Source organism: Aureobasidium namibiae, assembly GCF_000721765.1.
Source record: "Aureobasidium namibiae CBS 147.97 unplaced genomic scaffold scaffold_21, whole genome shotgun sequence".
Lineage (NCBI taxonomy): Eukaryota > Fungi > Ascomycota > Dothideomycetes > Dothideales > Saccotheciaceae > Aureobasidium > Aureobasidium namibiae.
The window spans coordinates 227,697-243,904 of NW_013581188.1; the positions used below are offsets into that span (position 1 = coordinate 227,697).

At 51.8% G+C, this 16,208-nt stretch overlaps 5 protein-coding genes across 5 annotated transcripts; 4 read left to right on the plus strand and 1 right to left on the minus strand.

Annotated features, from left to right (window-relative positions):
• Nucleotides 1–512: 512 nt before the first annotated feature.
• Nucleotides 513–2,579, minus strand: M436DRAFT_76234 (glycerol:H+ symporter-like protein; the record flags this gene model as incomplete). The annotated part of the gene is made up of 4 exons (XM_013568096.1): nucleotides 513–1,469; nucleotides 1,531–2,136; nucleotides 2,187–2,254; nucleotides 2,306–2,579. 4 exons carry the CDS (start codon nucleotides 2,577–2,579, stop codon nucleotides 513–515), a joined length of 1,905 nt encoding a protein of 634 aa, XP_013423550.1.
• A 258-nt stretch (nucleotides 2,580–2,837) lies between these two features.
• On the plus strand, nucleotides 2,838–4,488 carry M436DRAFT_56335 (Actin/actin-like protein; the record flags this gene model as incomplete). Its single annotated transcript, XM_013567992.1, has 5 exons — nucleotides 2,838–2,880; nucleotides 2,938–3,466; nucleotides 3,519–3,613; nucleotides 3,669–4,372; nucleotides 4,423–4,488. 5 exons carry the CDS (start codon nucleotides 2,838–2,840, stop codon nucleotides 4,486–4,488), a joined length of 1,437 nt encoding a protein of 478 aa, XP_013423446.1.
• A 515-nt stretch (nucleotides 4,489–5,003) lies between these two features.
• On the plus strand, nucleotides 5,004–9,524 carry M436DRAFT_56488 (uncharacterized protein; the record flags this gene model as incomplete). Its single annotated transcript, XM_013568026.1, has 1 exon — nucleotides 5,004–9,524. One exon carries the CDS (start codon nucleotides 5,004–5,006, stop codon nucleotides 9,522–9,524), a length of 4,521 nt encoding a protein of 1,506 aa, XP_013423480.1.
• A 336-nt stretch (nucleotides 9,525–9,860) lies between these two features.
• On the plus strand, nucleotides 9,861–11,216 carry M436DRAFT_56472 (Golgi transport complex component Cog5, putative; the record flags this gene model as incomplete). Its single annotated transcript, XM_013568021.1, has 1 exon — nucleotides 9,861–11,216. The coding sequence occupies one exon, from the start codon at nucleotides 9,861–9,863 to the stop codon at nucleotides 11,214–11,216; it is 1,356 nt and encodes a 451-aa protein (XP_013423475.1).
• A 1,318-nt stretch (nucleotides 11,217–12,534) lies between these two features.
• On the plus strand, nucleotides 12,535–15,069 carry M436DRAFT_56562 (P-loop containing nucleoside triphosphate hydrolase protein; the record flags this gene model as incomplete). The annotated part of the gene is made up of 1 exon (XM_013568036.1): nucleotides 12,535–15,069. A coding segment is annotated over one exon (2,535 nt), but the record flags the coding sequence as incomplete, so codon positions are not given.
• Nucleotides 15,070–16,208: the final 1,139 nt, after the last annotated feature.

The following is a 16,208-nucleotide window of genomic DNA, read 5'->3' on the forward strand; positions in this document are numbered from 1 at the left end:
GACTGAAAGATAGCCTGGCGACTTCATCGGTATGAGATTTGAGTGTGTGGAGTAATATCGCTGAAGCTTGCATGACAGAAAGGAGCGATGTGAAAGATAGGCAGTTTCCTAAATGGAAGGAGCAGGACTTGGAGATATTTGGTATTGCAAGGTCGAAGAGTAGGCATGTATTTACCTTATAAGCGATGAAGCGCCGCGGAACATGAGTTGGGAGTCATACTAGAACCTTTCCGAAATGGGACACCGCTAAATCGCAGATGCTCGCCAGATACTTTTGAAGGATTCGATTTCGACTTCATACTGCTCCTAGGACAAAACCATCGCGATACGAGGACGGTCATCCATTGCGGACAAATATCTGCATTGGACGAGGTCATCCTTTGCGGAAAGCTTAAACCTGCCGTATGTTCCGCTTCAATTCTGACAACTCGAACAACATCAATCCAGAGATGAGTGTTTCGATATGGTTTCTCATACGATTTGACCATACGTACTCCAGTAGTAAATCCAGATCAACACTTCATATTGATGCCCTTCCTCTTCTCGCTCTCACGAATCTCAAACATGACTTGGACACCGACAAACAGCGTACCACATGCACCAACAAGGAAAGCCCATCCACCAAGACTGCCCACGATATTGCCGACCATAGCCTTCAAGCCATCCACTCCGAGAGCAAATCCGACAAGATTAGCAGCCATCATCATAAGAACATTTCCAGTAGCGCTGACACCACAAATCCAGCGATAGACATCTGGACTATCCTTCCACTTCTTGGCTGGGAACAAAAGTGTGCAGATGACTTCAGGAAGAACGAACAACGTGATGAGCCAGCCCCAGATGAGTAGTTTGAGGTTGATATCATGCCAGAGCGCGACAAAGGTAAAGACAGCGAGGAAGTTGCCGATGGCGCGTACTTTGCCCTGTCCACTGCCACCGATGGGAATGTAGATATATCTGACGATCCAGCGGTTGAAACTCCTGTGCCAGCCGCGCCAGAACGCCAATGCCGAGTAATTGTCACTCATGCAGCGAACCATGTTCTCTGGCGGATCGATGCCATCAACGAGTGACCACAAGCGGAAGAAGCGCCAGGGAATCAACAACTTCAGCCAGATAATGTGGAGATTGAAGTACCCGAGCATGCTCAATTGCATTGGCGAGTAGACCTCCCAAGCTGGCTGGGCTTTGCTGATGGCCACAGCGTACAAGAAGTGGAGGCATAACTCCATGGTGAGTACACAGACGAGGAAGCGGATACCATACATCAAGGTACGTTTGGTGTTAATGGACGCAAGTGGGTACCGCGACTGCGAGATGTAATCGTTGAAAGTCAGTATGGGCCCTGCAAGGTATAGAGGCGAGTAGAGAGCGTAGGCAAGATAGTTGCGGAAGCTAAAGTCCGCTGACTTTGCAGGCACGGAGACTCTGTCACGCTCTGATAAGTTCGAAGGATCGAGTTGCTTCTTCTTCAGGCTGTCAGCTTGTGTATCCATGCGGGTCAAACGGAGAGATGAATATATAACATACCTCGATGGAAGAAGGAGCACCCAAACTCCAGTAGTAATCAAGGTTGAAGCTGATCAGGCGAAGCACGGTGATGTTGAAAAGAATCTCCCAGCGTGGTAGGATACCGCCATAGCTATCAATCCAGCCAGCCCATCCCGGTGTTTGATTACTTTTCTCGGCAGCACTGGTTTGAGAAGGCAGTATGAGAGCAGCAACCTGAGCCATAGGGTAGCCATGGCACAACTCATTTGCGAACAAGACTCCAACATTGAATATCCACGTGGCAGCTGGTACGTACGACTTAGGAAACTGAGTGGCCAGCTTGTAGTTGACGAACAAGATAAGAAGAACTTTTAGTGCGGAGAATCCATGCAACGCAAAGATGAAGATGACAGCAAACATGACATCGAAGGAGATTCTGTGCTCCATTCTAGCATCTGCGGCTGCAGAAGGACTCAAGCCTTGCGTGAGTCCAGAAAGCCTGCTGTTCGATGGAGCAGCTTTGGTATATGAGTCGATACGCCAGAAAGAGTTGTAAGCCTTGCGGAGCAATGGATGCAAGATCAAGAGAAGTGTCATGTATGGAATGTTGTCGCGGAAGCCAGCATACTGTGAGTCTGAGTTGTCCTTGACAAAAGTTAGACTAGGAAGCCTTTGGAGTCATCCTAAATACATACGACTTTGCGGCCAGGGATCCAGCCGTCTGATAATAGATGAGAATAACGAGAGTGGTTGGGATGGGATTCTTCAAAGCCTGTTAGTGGAGGGACTTGGCTTATACACAACGAAAACTTGCCCTGGGAAACATCATACACAGCTTTTACCATAAAAAAGGGAATGGTAAGAAAGCAGAAATAGTAGCAGTAGAATTCTGGAGTGTTCCATTTTGATGGTCGAGTGCCTGGCAGAGCTTGACTCTGTCCTGATTGCAAGACTTCCTGTGCGGGAAGTTTCGAGTCTGCTATCGAGTCTTCGTTTGTGAGTTTGTGCGGAGTCTTTGTCGATGAGGTGAAACGGGTGTCTAGTGTGTCAAGAGAGTATAGCTTCTTTATAAAGAAAAGCCACGACATCTTGGATCAAGACCCATAAGATTAGACCGAGGGGAGAGATATCGTAATGTGTCGAGAAAGGGTTTTGTTTTCTCCAAGTTGGAATTGATTCTCACGATGATATGTCAAGAATCAGGGGAGATATGTGGTGCATAGACCCTTAGACCGAGGGACGCGGCAAGCACATGTCAAAGGCTTGGCGAAGCGCGTTCCAAATGGACGAGCTTCAATTGTTGCAACTCTCGTCCATCGCATTCTACACAACCGGACTTGACAAAGATGAACTCGTACAACGCACCTGCACCGCAGGAGTATGCCGGAGGTAGGATGCCTCTCCCCGCGATACGGCGACCATAGGACCCCCATTGACGCGCCGCAGATGAGATCAATGCCTTGGTCCTCGACCCCGGTTCATTCACCACTCGCGCCGGCTTTGCTGGAGAAGACACTCCCAAGTCCGTGGTTCCCTCCGTTTATGGCTCAATCGCTGGCGCCGATGCCGACTCGAAATCGCGTTACCTCTTTGGCGAGAATGCCATCCACAACCCCCAATCGCATATGGAGATTCGTAGTCCATACGACTCGGATGGCATCGTTGAGGACTGGGACGCTGCTGCGCGACTGTGGGAATACAGCATCACTTCACGCTTGACCGGCACTCGACCAACGCCCGCTACCAAGAACGGCCTTAATGACGACAAGAAAGAAGGAGACGAAGCTGAGGATGGTGACGGCGATGTTGCTATGGAGGGCATCGAGGAGCAAGAGAAACCCATGAGTGAGCACCCGCTGCTCATGTCAGAACCTGCTTGGAATCCTGCGAAGCATCGCGCAAAGTGTATGGAGATTGCCCTCGAAGACTGGGGTGCTCCTGCTTTCTGGCTAGGCAAGACTGGTGTTCTGGCAGCGTGAGTGCATTCGATTCGCAAGGCAAAGTATATGTTGCTGACCGTCTCATAGATTTGCTTCAGGGAAGCCCAACGCTCTTGTCATCGACATTGGAGCTAGCACAACCTCGGTTACTCCTGTCCATGATGGCTTTGTTCTTAAGAAAGGTGGGCTTAAATCCTCGTATCGGATACCGCTGAACCATGGCTAACGTGTCCACAGGCATTCAAAAGTCGTCATTGGGCGGCAACTTTGTCTCGGACCAACTGCGTCTACAATTCTCCAAGATGGATCCCGTGGTCTCATTTACACCCCACTTCATGGTCAAATCCAAGTCGCCTGTTGATGCTGGTCAAGCTCCCAACGCTACATACGCCAAGTTCGATGTCCCACCGACCGACTCGTTCAGGAAGAACGAGGAAGAGCGCATCTTCACATCTTTCAAGGAGAGCATGGTGCAAGTATGGCAAGGTCCTGGTAAGCTCGACGTGGTGGATGGCATGGGTAACCACGTCAATGTCGACACGATCAAGAGCCTGCCACCACGACCATTCGAGATGCCAGACGGTTGGAACCAAGTGTTTGGCATTGAGCGCTTCCGGGTCGCCGAAGGATTGTTCGACGCCAAGGCAGCTCTCACTGATGACAGTCACCCCACACCGGATCAGAAGCACACCATTACATCGATGGTTCAGGCAGCTTTGTCCGCTGTAGATGTCGAGATCAGACCTGTGCTGCTGAATAACATTGTGCTTACAGGAGGTGGCAGTCTGCTGGATAAGCTCGCGGAACGTCTCCACAGTGAGCTCTCGGCACTGTATCCCAACCCTCGTGTCAGAGTGCATGCCAGCAACATTGTGACCGACAGAAAGTACGGATCATGGGTCGGTGGTAGCATTCTCGCAAGTTTGGGCACTTTCCACCAGGTAAGCTTCATATCATCTCATGCTACGCGACAGAATATTGACAAAAGTAGATGTGGATCTCCAAGAAGGAATACGAGGAGCACGGTTCTAGCATTATTGAGAAGCGATGCAAATAATGAGATACGGAAGACAGGCGAACAGGCGTTTCTCAGGCATACCATAGCAAGTCAAAAAGGGGGCCACGTTAGGCGGATTGGGGGATACCAGACGGATGGAGAAACCAACCAATACCATATTGATCTATCAAAGAGACCATGAGAACAGTATTGAGACCCACTGATTGAATGTGTTGTGTGTGTGCTGCTGAGGCAAGTATTGACGAACAACTCGAATCATATACCATAAGCGCCAAGGCTCGAGTGAGTCAGTCGCTAGCGTGGGTTGGTTGCGCGACTGGCAAGCGCGAGCAGCAAAGCTCAAGTGAAGGTCGAATAACTTTTGTTTGCCATTTCAACACGCCCTCTCAAACAAGCATTACCGCACTTGTATCCAGCTTCTGATAGCTTCAGTATCCGACTCCGATTCAGGACCACCACAACAGTCAAAGAATTTCACAAACGTCACGACCTTATGCGCATCGCGCGCGCGCATTTCCATCTAGCCTAGAGCTCGTTCCTACACACCACCCATCATGTCGTGGGGTTTCGACAACGTCGGAAACGCCGCAAACACAGGCGCACAGGTGAATGCCTTGGCCGATGCTCAGGAGATCTTCCAGGACGCTCTCGGGTTCAAGGACATTGGAGGAGAAACAAAAGTGCGCCTGTCGCAGCCATGGCCAGAAGACAAGCAACCTCCAGCTTGGGCCTCACTCTTGTCCATTGCCTCTGGTAAAGGACTCATCGCCGCTGGAACTTCGCAATCGGTCATATTGGTCTCGTCCGAGACGGTGCGGAAGACATACTGGGAAATTGATGCCACTGGATCCGAGAAGAAGCCCAAGGACATTCCCCCTCAGCTCTCGCTCTCGGTCCCACAAGTCTCACACGTTGCCTTCTCGGCAGATGAGAGTTCACTGGTCATCGCTGCTCATGAAGGAGGTGGCCTTGCCGTCTATGACGTCCAAGCACTTCTTCAGGGAAACAAAGATTCCGCATTCCAACTGGCTACCAATGGCATCTCAGTCCGCGCACTCGCACCAAACCCAAGCCCCGACAATGCTCATCTCTTTGCCATAGTCCTTACTGATGGCAAGCTGATGCTCGCTGACCTCAAGCAACGCTCGTTGATCCACGCTGCCAATGGTCCTGTCTTCCGTGAGGGTGTCAGATGCGTCTCTTGGAGTGTCAAGGGCAAGCAGCTTATTGCTGGTTTGCAAGATGGCGGTGCTGAGCAGTTTGATCCCCAGGGTAATCTCAAGGCTCAACTTCCCAGACCAGCCCAACTTGATCAAGCAACACCTATGTCGAGTATTGTCTGGATCGCAAACGACGATTTCCTGGTCATCCACACTCCAGACTCATCGGACGAGGCAGCAGACTCAACCTACCACATGCTGCACAGAGAAAAGTCGTCGGGCGCCTTCACTTCCCAAAAACTTTCCGGAGATCCAGCCTTGCCTGGCCTCGACGCCAAGCGGTTCCCTTCACACTTCCTTGTGTCAAGACTGAGGAAGTTCCCACCAAGCTTGGATGACATGGTGATCCTCTGCTCCTCTGCTGGCAACGAGGCGGGTGTCATTGCCAGCTCTTCGCAATCGTTAGTGGCAGACGGACTTGCCAACACTTACACCGTCGCCAGTTTCGAAAGAGACTCGGCCCGTGCAACATTCCCCATGAGCATTATAGATGGCATGTCGGATACGTCTTCCGTTGGAATGGACCTTGATCTTTCTTCAAGGGACAAAGTCATGCAGCCCATCCCAGGAGACGATCTTGAGTCTTCGGGCCCTCTCCCAGCACTCATGGTCTTGAATAACGAAGGTCTACTTTGCACTTGGTGGATTGTATACAAGGACGCCGTCCGCCAAGGACTCTCCTATCCCGGTCTCACGTCAGCGGCCTCTACACAAGCTCAGCCTGTACCCTCCGCTCCAGCTACGCCCGCTACGCCGGCTGTTACAGGCTTTGCAGCCTTTGGCAAATCATCTTTCGGCCAAGCACCCAAACCTGCATTCGGACAAGCTTCTACACCTGCCTTCGGAAAGCCATCGACACCCGCCTTCGGACAAGCATCTACCCCAGCGTTTGGACAAGCGTCCACACCTGCATTCGGACAAGCATCTACACCAGCTTTTGGAAAGCCATCAGCACCTGCCTTTGGCAAACCATCTACACCCGCATTCGGCCAACCTTCGCAACCTGCATTTGGCGCACCTGGTGTGCCAGGTATGGGTGCTGCCAGTGCTCTCGGAAACAAAACTTCTCCATGGGGACAACCCGCTAGCTCCCCTACTATCTCAACCCCGCCCAAGGGTCAGGTCTTTGGCTCTGCTCTGGGTGGCGCCACCGGGAACGCAACCTTTGGATCCTCTAGTGGGCTGGGAAATAAATCACCAGTATGGGCAACCTCATCACCCGGTTCGCAGCCTGCTTTCGGAAAGCCCTCAGAATCCGGTGCGTCTGGCTTCGCAAAGTTCAACGCACCGGCCAAGGACGAAAACAAGCCTTCTACATCGCCTTTTGCTGGTATGGGTAACAAAGATCAGAACAAGGCTCCTGCCTCTCCGTTTGCAGCATTCGCTCCTTCGAAACCCTCGCCGCTTTCTTTCGGTTTCGGCAAGCCTAGTTCTGCTGCTATAACTCCTGAAAAGCCAGCAGAAGAGACCAGGGAGGAAAGCATGGAAGATGAGTCTGCAGAGAAAAGCCAGGATGAGCCTACCACAGAGAAACCTTCAACCGATGACGTCGAAGCTCCCAAGGCCCCTACAGCCACTTTTGGACAGTCATTCGGAAAGCCACAGTCATCTGTCTTAGGACAAACACCCGACATTTCAAAGACCTCGTCGTTATTCAGTTCGACTCCTGACAAGCCCAAGACTTCAACTTTGTTCGGACAATCTACTGATAGTCCCAAATCTCCTGCATCGGTATTCGGATTACCTGCCAAGCAGACCGGATTTCAGTTTGGTAAGCCCTCTGGAAAACCAGCTTCTCCTCTTAGCAGAGATTCGGATAAAGCCTCCAAACTACCAACCTTGGGCGGCTTCAAACTTGGTTCCACGTTCCAAGGAGACGGAAGCGCAAAAGACGACTTGCCAGCTCCTAAGCAGGGTGGAGGATCTCTGTTCGGAGCCGGTTTCAGTAACATGCTTGGCGAAGCAAGCAAGGAGACAAAAGCAGCTACACCCGTCAAGAAAGAGCCTGGCACTGAGGTACCAAAGTTGAATGACATCCCATCTCAGCAGGCTGAAGAGCCAGAAGATGCTCCTCTCCCTCCAGACTTCACATCATCTAAACCAAAGCAGTCGGTGGAAGAAGATGTGCCTCCAATCGCAGGCAGTCCCCCTGTCGATCTTGGCGATGAAGCCGGTCAGCTGCCGGCAAGCGACGATGACGAAGAGGATGAGGAGGAAGATGGATCGTGGGTTCAGGATGACGGTGAAGAGTCTGAGGGAGACGAAGAGGAGGGAGATGAAGAAGACGATGGAAAATATGACGAAGAAGACGACGAAGATGAAGATGAAGATGAGAGCGATACTGAGGAGCCAGAGAACACATTCGGCACGGAGAAGGGCTCGAAGACCTCCTTTGGCTCTCGTCTCGAGTTTCCCTCGCTTTCTCACTCAACTGGCGACGCTAGCAAGCTGCTACGACCAAAGTCTCCAGTTCCCTCTACCACTCCGGCCGGCCTGCCTAAGGGACCCTTCTTTGCACCGCCATCGAAATCACAAGATTCGCCACGCTCGCCTTCGCCCATCAGACAAACCTCAAGCACCCCAGCAGGCCATCCAGCATCCAGACAACAAATCACTGTGCCTTCGCTGAAAAAGGGACCTTCGTTCAAGAACTCCAAGTCGTCTTCTGCAAAGCGATCCGAGTCACCTGAGGTTCCTGATGCTGGTGAGCTTAGCGACGAGGAAGATGTTCGCGTGCGTGAATTGCTTGCTTCCGAAGTCGAGCCATCCATGGATCTCGAGCCTTTCATCGCCCATCAAGACTATGTCGGTCGTGTCAACAAGCTCGGCATTGCAGGTCAGATCGAGAAGGTCTATCGTGACATCAACAGCATGATTGACACGCTTGGCTTGAATGCACGCTCGCTTGAGTCGTTCATCAAGGGTCACGAGACTCAATACAAACAAGCTGGCCGTGAACGCAGCGATCTTGAGGAGGCCGAAGGATGGTGCCTTGTTGAGATCAACGAGCTTGGTGTCGTTCAGAAAGAGATTGGAGAAGACCTCGATGCCGGAAAGGTCGATGGCGTCTCTCAAAAGCTCGAAGAACTTGCCGAGCTACAAAAGGATGCTACAAAGCTGCGCACCAGAACTGTTGACATGAGAAAGCAGATTGGCGCGCGTGCCGATCCCCAACAACGCGCGACCCACCGTGCTTCACCACTTACCAACGACGCTCAAATACAGCAGAACGAGCTCAGGGAAGGTGTTGCCAAGGTACAGAAGCTGCTACAAGACGCTGAAGAGGCCCTCAGTGTTCTTCGTGCTGATTTGGCTGCCGCACCTTCTCAAGGACCTGCTGCTCAGCGCGTACCTACCGTCGAGGCTGTCACCAACACCATCATGAAGATGACTGCTATGATTGAGCAGAAATCAGGCGACGTCGACGTCCTGGAAGCACAGATCCGCCGCCTGCCTGGTGGACTTGCTAACCTCAACATCTCTGACGGCAGCGATGACTTCCTTCGTAGCAGTATCCGTAGCGTCCGTCCTTTGGAGCGCTCGACTAGTGGCAATCTGTTTGGTACACCACCTGCAACCCGCGGCAAGAATGTCGCGAACGGCGCTACTCCTCTCGGTATCTCGGGCATGCTCGGTAGATTCGGCGGCTCGTTGCGAAGGGACAACTCTGACACTGAGTTTGGACGCAGTAGTATTATGCTAGAAGGCACACCCCGCAGAAAGATGGCGGATGTGAGCGTCGACGAGGTCAGAAGATACCAGGACAGAGCTGCACAGCGCAAGAGAGTGCTTGCCGCTTTGAAGCAGACTGTTGAGAAGAAGGGCACCAGATTCACGGGTACTGGAAAGAACTAAGGTCGTGAATTATGAAGGAAAGTGTCGAGGCATGGGATATGTTCATCGTTTCATTCAGGTGGTATCGTTAGATGAGAACGAGGCCTATGTGATTCCTCTCAGATGAAGACCTATGTATACAACCTACGAGAGGCCATCGGAATAAGCAGAAGCAGTAGTTAGTGAGACATGATAATCTCCAGTTCAAGATCATTTCGCTTGTCGGGTTGTGAATTAGTTCTTGGCAATCCACATGTTTTGAGATGTATACCGCTCGGCCGCAGCTTCCCCGAATCTCTTCGATGTCATGACCAGAGACGAGCGAGATAGAATCTGAAACGAACACGATATACCAGTATGGCAGCCGCAGACTCGGAAGAGTCGTATATCGACTACGAAGCATTTGCGTCGCCGGATTTCCACGCACCAACCTTCGCGAATACGCTCATCCTGTCCACAAACGATGCCAACGACGCATTCCTTGACCTCTCCACACCATTGTCGCGTGTATTGTTTGACGTTCAGGAAGTCGACACGCACATTGATTCTCTCACAACTTCATCCGCATTGCCTCTACTGAAGCACACATCATCTCGCGCAAAGGCCAGCACACACGTTCTCGACACTCTCGAATCCCAGGTCCAAGGATTACAGCAGGCGTATACGAGGCTACACCAAGATGTGGTGGAAAGATATGAACAGGCCGATCAAGTACGTCTTGCAGCGGACAGATTAGCGAACACACTACGGCTTGCCAGGGCTGTCGCAAGATGCCTACAGATTGGCCGTACACTAGAAGGAAGCGTAGCCGATACGGACAAGCCGCGTGAAGGTTATCGGGCCCTTGCTTCTGCAGCTAGAACAGTCTTGTCTCTTCGACAGGCCTTGGTTCCTGACGATGTAGCTGAGGCCAGGTTGTTGGCACGAGTGAATGCCATTAGCACGCTGCGGGCCGAGTTGCTCGACCCGTCCGAGCGGAGTTTGCTAGCAAAAGCACAGCAGAGCGTGCGTGAGTTCAGCATGTCGACTCTCACGGGCTCCTCTGCAGGAGCAGGCTCGGTGTTTGCACAGCACGACGATACAAGAGCAAGGACGCTGGCAGCATTACACACACTATACTTGCTCTCTCCAGTGAGCTTACCACCAAAATCTTCTGCCGTACAAGGAGCCACATTCAATCCAACTGTTCTCGTAGCGGCGTTGCAGTCGTATCTGCAGACCTCTCTTACAGCATCAGCCACTTCTTTGGCACGTGCTCTAGCTACTCTTCCAACACTCGATCGGACTTTGCTCGACATCAGCGCAAGGTGTCAGAACATAGTGGCATTAGAGTCGCTGCTATCAACAGCGAGACCTCCGGCCCACCCTCTTCTACCTGAACCGGCAAACAGCACTACGCCTGCATCGCTCGAACCTCCGTCAAACTTTTTGGGCCCCCTTCTGGCAGCTTTAGACACTTCTTCTCTACCATCTTACTTCTGGCGCTCTTTGGCCTCTTCTCTAGCGCCAAAGGTCCAGGAGATCATTGCTCGTGGAGGTGTTAGCGCGCGGACACTAAAGACGAATAGAGACAAGGTTCGTGATGCGGTTAGAGAATGTGTGCACAGAGGCAGTCAATTGCCCTCTTCAACAGGCTCAAAGAAAGTAGTAGGGAACTGGGAGAGGGAGGCTGCCGTCATGGTGGGTAGTATAATTGGTGCTTTGAGCCGATAGTGAGTGACAGGATATACTGCTCGAGAAACAACATCGTCGAGCTTTTGAGAGTCTGCACAAAGCATGCATAACTGTGAAATGTTGCACATGCAAGAGCGGGAGGCTCGAGCCGAAGCTGGGGCCTCGACGCGTCTTCCCAAGCGCGTGCCTTTCGACCTTCGAAGTGGCGGGGCTCGAAACTTTGAGAATCATCTCCATCATGGATTCTGATGAGGAGGATAATGGTAACCGGCGAGGAAGCACCGTGGATGTTCAGGACGATGACTTCGATTCATCTCCTCGGCCAGCAAAGCGCCGCAAGACGACTATAGCTCCAGCGGCCAAGGCCAAGAAGCAACCAGCACCTCGCAAGACAGCTGCCACCAAGAAACCAAACACAAAGAACAAGACCGTGAACGAGGATCCAATTGTCGACGGCGAGGAAGATGCATTCGATCCTCCGGTCGTTGCAACGAAACCAAAACGCAAGCCAAGAGTTTCCGAAAAGACCTCTGTCAAGGATGATGCAAGTCTGCTCGGTGATTCCGACGACACACTAGGACGCAGTATCACAAAGTCAAAACGCAACCCACGGAAACGCGTTTCCACTGGATCTGGTTCTGAGGATGCCGACGAAGAGAAAGCGGTCAAGCCAAAGCATCGTATCCATGTGCCGGCTATGCAAGACCTTTTGACGGATCGATTTGCAGATGAAGAACCACCGGAATCGTCTGCTCCTTGGAGTATCAGAGGCCCGATCTGGAGAAAGGATGTTTTGGCTCCGAAGCAGTCACCCGTGATGCCAATGCCTACTCGTCAGCCATCGCTACTAAAAAGCACCCTCAATCATTCGGCACTGAGAAACAACGATGGCGCTCAGAACCGTACTACGCCAATTCGCAACCCGACTTTAGCGGTGAATCCTGTTCTCGTACAGCAATCTGCTGTAGAGCAGGCACGCCCGCAAGACGTATTCGCTAAGACACCTACCACACATTCGGACGCGTGGGGAGACTTGAGTGATGACATCGATTCTGAACTCCTGATGGGTCTGGTAGCGGATCAGCCTCAGCAGAACAACAACGTGCCGAAGCTGCAACCTTTCATGGAAGATCCAAGTAGCGACGATTTCGACACCGAAGACCTCATCATGCTAGACGCGGATGCTCCACAGCCGAACCAAGCAGTCATTTATAGGTCACCAACGCGCAACTCGCCTCCTGCAAAGACAACCTTCGCCAAACCTTCCTCTCCGCCACCACGGAGGGCAGTCTCGCCGACCGAAGACTCTGCAGATGAGCTTTACAAATCACCGACACCCAGCCCGCCTCGTGCAAACATGGTCACCTCTAAACCCTCCTTCCTAGCACGAGTCACAGCTCCAGCACCACGGACGGTAGCTCTATCGATCGCGGATTTCGCAGACGAACTTGCAGATCTACCATCAGACGCCTTCGACTCCGACGATCAGACTCCGGCTAAGAACCTAGGGGGTCCGATACAAATCACCTCGTCACCGCCAAGAGTTGCAGCAGCAGCAGCACCTAAGCCGAACCTTGCTCCTCCGCGTGGCGGATTGGTACAGAAGACGTTGTTTGGTGGCACCGTTGTGCCAATGGGCCCGGCTACTCAGGCCAACAAGAGACACGCATGGCCATTAGCAACGCAGAGAGAACCGCCGACTCACCACAAGCTCAATGAAGAGGCTACCAGAACCTGGATATATCCCACAAACCTAGGAACCACTCGCGACTACCAATTCAATATTGTCAGCCGAGGCCTGTTCCACAATTTACTGGTTGCGTTGCCCACGGGTCTTGGTAAAACGTTCATCGCAGCCACGATCATGCTGAACTGGTTTCGGTGGACGGAAAGTGCGCAGATCGTCTTCGTAGCACCTACTAAGCCTCTTGTTGCTCAGCAAGTTGATGCCTGTTTCAACATTGTAGGTATTCCTCGTTCACAGACTGTCATGCTCACAGGTGAAACTTCACCTGGCTTGAGAGCGGAAGAGTGGAAGACGAAAAGAGTGTTCTTCATGACTCCACAGACGATCATCAATGATCTCAAAACAGGTCTCTGCGACCCGAAGCGAATTGTACTGGTTGTTGTTGATGAAGCACATCGTGCAACAGGCAATTACGCGTACGTCGAGGTCATCAAGTTCGTTCGTCGATTCAACACAAGCTTTCGCGTGCTTGCATTGACTGCCACACCTGGTTCTGATGTTCCAGCAGTACAGCAAGTCATTGACGGTCTTGACATTTCACGGTGTGAGATCCGTACAGAAACTTCTCTGGATATCAGACAGTATGTCCACAGTCGTGACATCGACGTCATCAAGTTTGACTACTCGGAAGAGCAACAAATTATCATGGAGCTCGCTGGAAACGCTATACGCCCTGTACTTCTGAAGCTTGCGAGTCAAAATGCCTACTGGAACAAGGATCCGATGAAGCTGACGGCCTTCGGCTGCACCGAAGCTCGAAGGAAGTGGTTCGCTACCGATGCGGGCAGAAAGGCACCACAACCCGTCAAAGGCATGGTCAATAGCATCTTTGTAGTACTCGGAAGTCTTGGTCACTCCATATCTATGCTCAGGTTCCACGGCATCACACCTTTTTACAACGGAATGGTCGAGTTCAGGAACAAGGTTGATCAAGGCGAGCTCAAGGGCAAATATGGTGCACAAATTCGCGACGATGAGAACTTCACCAAGATGATGAACATGATGTTGACCTGGACTCGCAATCCTGAGTTTCTTGGACATCCAAAGTTGGAACATCTCCGGACTGTGGTCTTGAACCACTTCCTCGACGCCGAAGAGAAAGCAGCTGCACCAGGAGGACAACCCTCGAGCACAAAGATCATGATTTTCGCGGCATACCGTGACAGTGCCGAAGAGATCGTACGTGTTCTGAATAGGAATCAGCCTATGATCAGACCACATGTGTTCGTTGGCCAAGCTGACTCCAAGAACTCGGAAGGCATGAACCAGAAGCGTCAACTCGAGGTCATCAAAGAGTTCAAAGAGGGCAAGTACAACACCTTGGTTGCAACTTCCATCGGTGAAGAAGGTCTGGATATCGGAGAAGTCGATCTTATTGTCTGCTATGACGCTTCTGCATCACCAATCCGAATGCTTCAGCGTATGGGACGTACCGGAAGAAAGCGCAAGGGTAATATCGTCTTGTTGCTTATGAACGAGAAGGAAGTCCCCGATTTCGAGAAAGCCAAGGACAACTACGAAAAGATGCAAGGCATGATCGCTTCTGGCAAGGACTTTACCTTCCACGATGATAGATCGCCTCGTATCCTCCCCAAGGAAACCCAGCCTGCTGTGGACAAGAGAGTTGTTGAGATTCCTGTGGAAAACTCGCAAGCTGCGCTTCCTGAGCCGAAAAAGGGTCGTGGCAGAGCTCCAAAGGCGCCACCGAAGAAGTTTCACATGCCTGACAATGTCCGGACTGGATTTGTTGCTGCCGGTAGGATGGATGACGAAGACGCGGAAGAGCTGGCTCCTCGCGGCAAGAGTAAGGCCAAGAAAGCAACTGCTGCTTCTGTCAAGAAGATGTTTCGCCAACCTCCAGGCATTGAAGCAGTTTCTATACCATCGCTCGACGACGTCTACTTGAACAAAGTCTGTGAGCGTGAGCTTGAACGCAAATACAAGCAAATCCAGGACACGAGCGATCGCGCTCCCACGGTCGGTCTACCACGACTAGATCGATTCTCGAGCTCCTTTCCAGGACCGACCAAGTACATCGCGCATGGAAGAGCTTTACTAGCAGCTTCGAATTTGATGAAGCGCTTGGGCGGCATCACTGATGATGTTGTGCAAGGTTTCAAGGACAACTTCCATCAATCCGATCTTGAAGCCGATGTGTCAGAGATGCTAGGAGACCCGACTGTTGTAGAGATGTCTGACACTGATCTGCCTGTGGCTCAACCTGCCAAAGCAAGAAAGGCACCCGCTAAACTGAAAGCTCCTAGAGCCCCCAAGCCGCCAAAGGAGCCAAAGGCACCAAAGGCTCCCAAAGCCCCGAAAGCCCCCAAACAACCGCCTGTGGCGAAGACGCCCAACCCTCGTGGTCGTCCAAAGAAACGACCAACATCGCGTAACAGCTCAGACATGGAAGGCGCATCTTCCAGCCCAGGACCCACACCCGCCCACCTTCGTCTCGGCACCCAAGGCATCGACCTCGGCTCTGCAGACACTTCAGGCGAAGAAGGCCATGATCACGAAGATGAAGCCGACTCTGAACTCGACGACTTTGTCGTTGGCAGCGATGCACCTATTGAGTTTGCCTCGAGCTCTCAACCCCTTACTCACAATCCTCCGAAGAAAAACAGACTCAATCTGTTTACTCAAGAGAATATTGCTGAGGAGAGTGAGGAGGATTTGCCTGACTTTGGTCCGTCTAGTACGCTGGATGAAGTTGTTGAGGTTGAGTCTGATGATGAGAGGGATGAGGAAGTTGCCCCTGTTCGCAGACACTTGGGAAGGAGAAGACAAGTTGTCGACGATGATAGTGACGAGTGATTGGTTGCTGTGTTCGATTCGTATACCATAGCTTCTTACTGGTCGTTGCGATTGTAGTCTTTGAGCTCTGCAGAGTTGCTAATCACTATGCATTTTTTGCTCATGCTTGCCGTGCTAATGACTGTGTCGTGGAGTTCTGCCTCTTTGTGCTCAGAAAAACGGCAAGCCTTATAAGCTGCATGAGGAGATATGGAAGGCTTGGTCGTGACTGCCTCGTTGCGAACAGTATAGCTAGGCTAGTTGATTACTATCACCACCAACTGCCCCCAACTCTCCCAACTGCCCCCAACTCCACCAACAGCCACCAACAACGTCAACACCTTATCGCCTTGATGTCGTCATATGTCGTCTCTCATTCGCAGAGCTGATCAACTTCTGGATCAAATTGCAACTTTTCGCGTCAAGGCCGGCATCCGCGACCTGTAGCAAAGAGCGACTCTGCTACTCACCAACCAGCATTGCCAACAGAA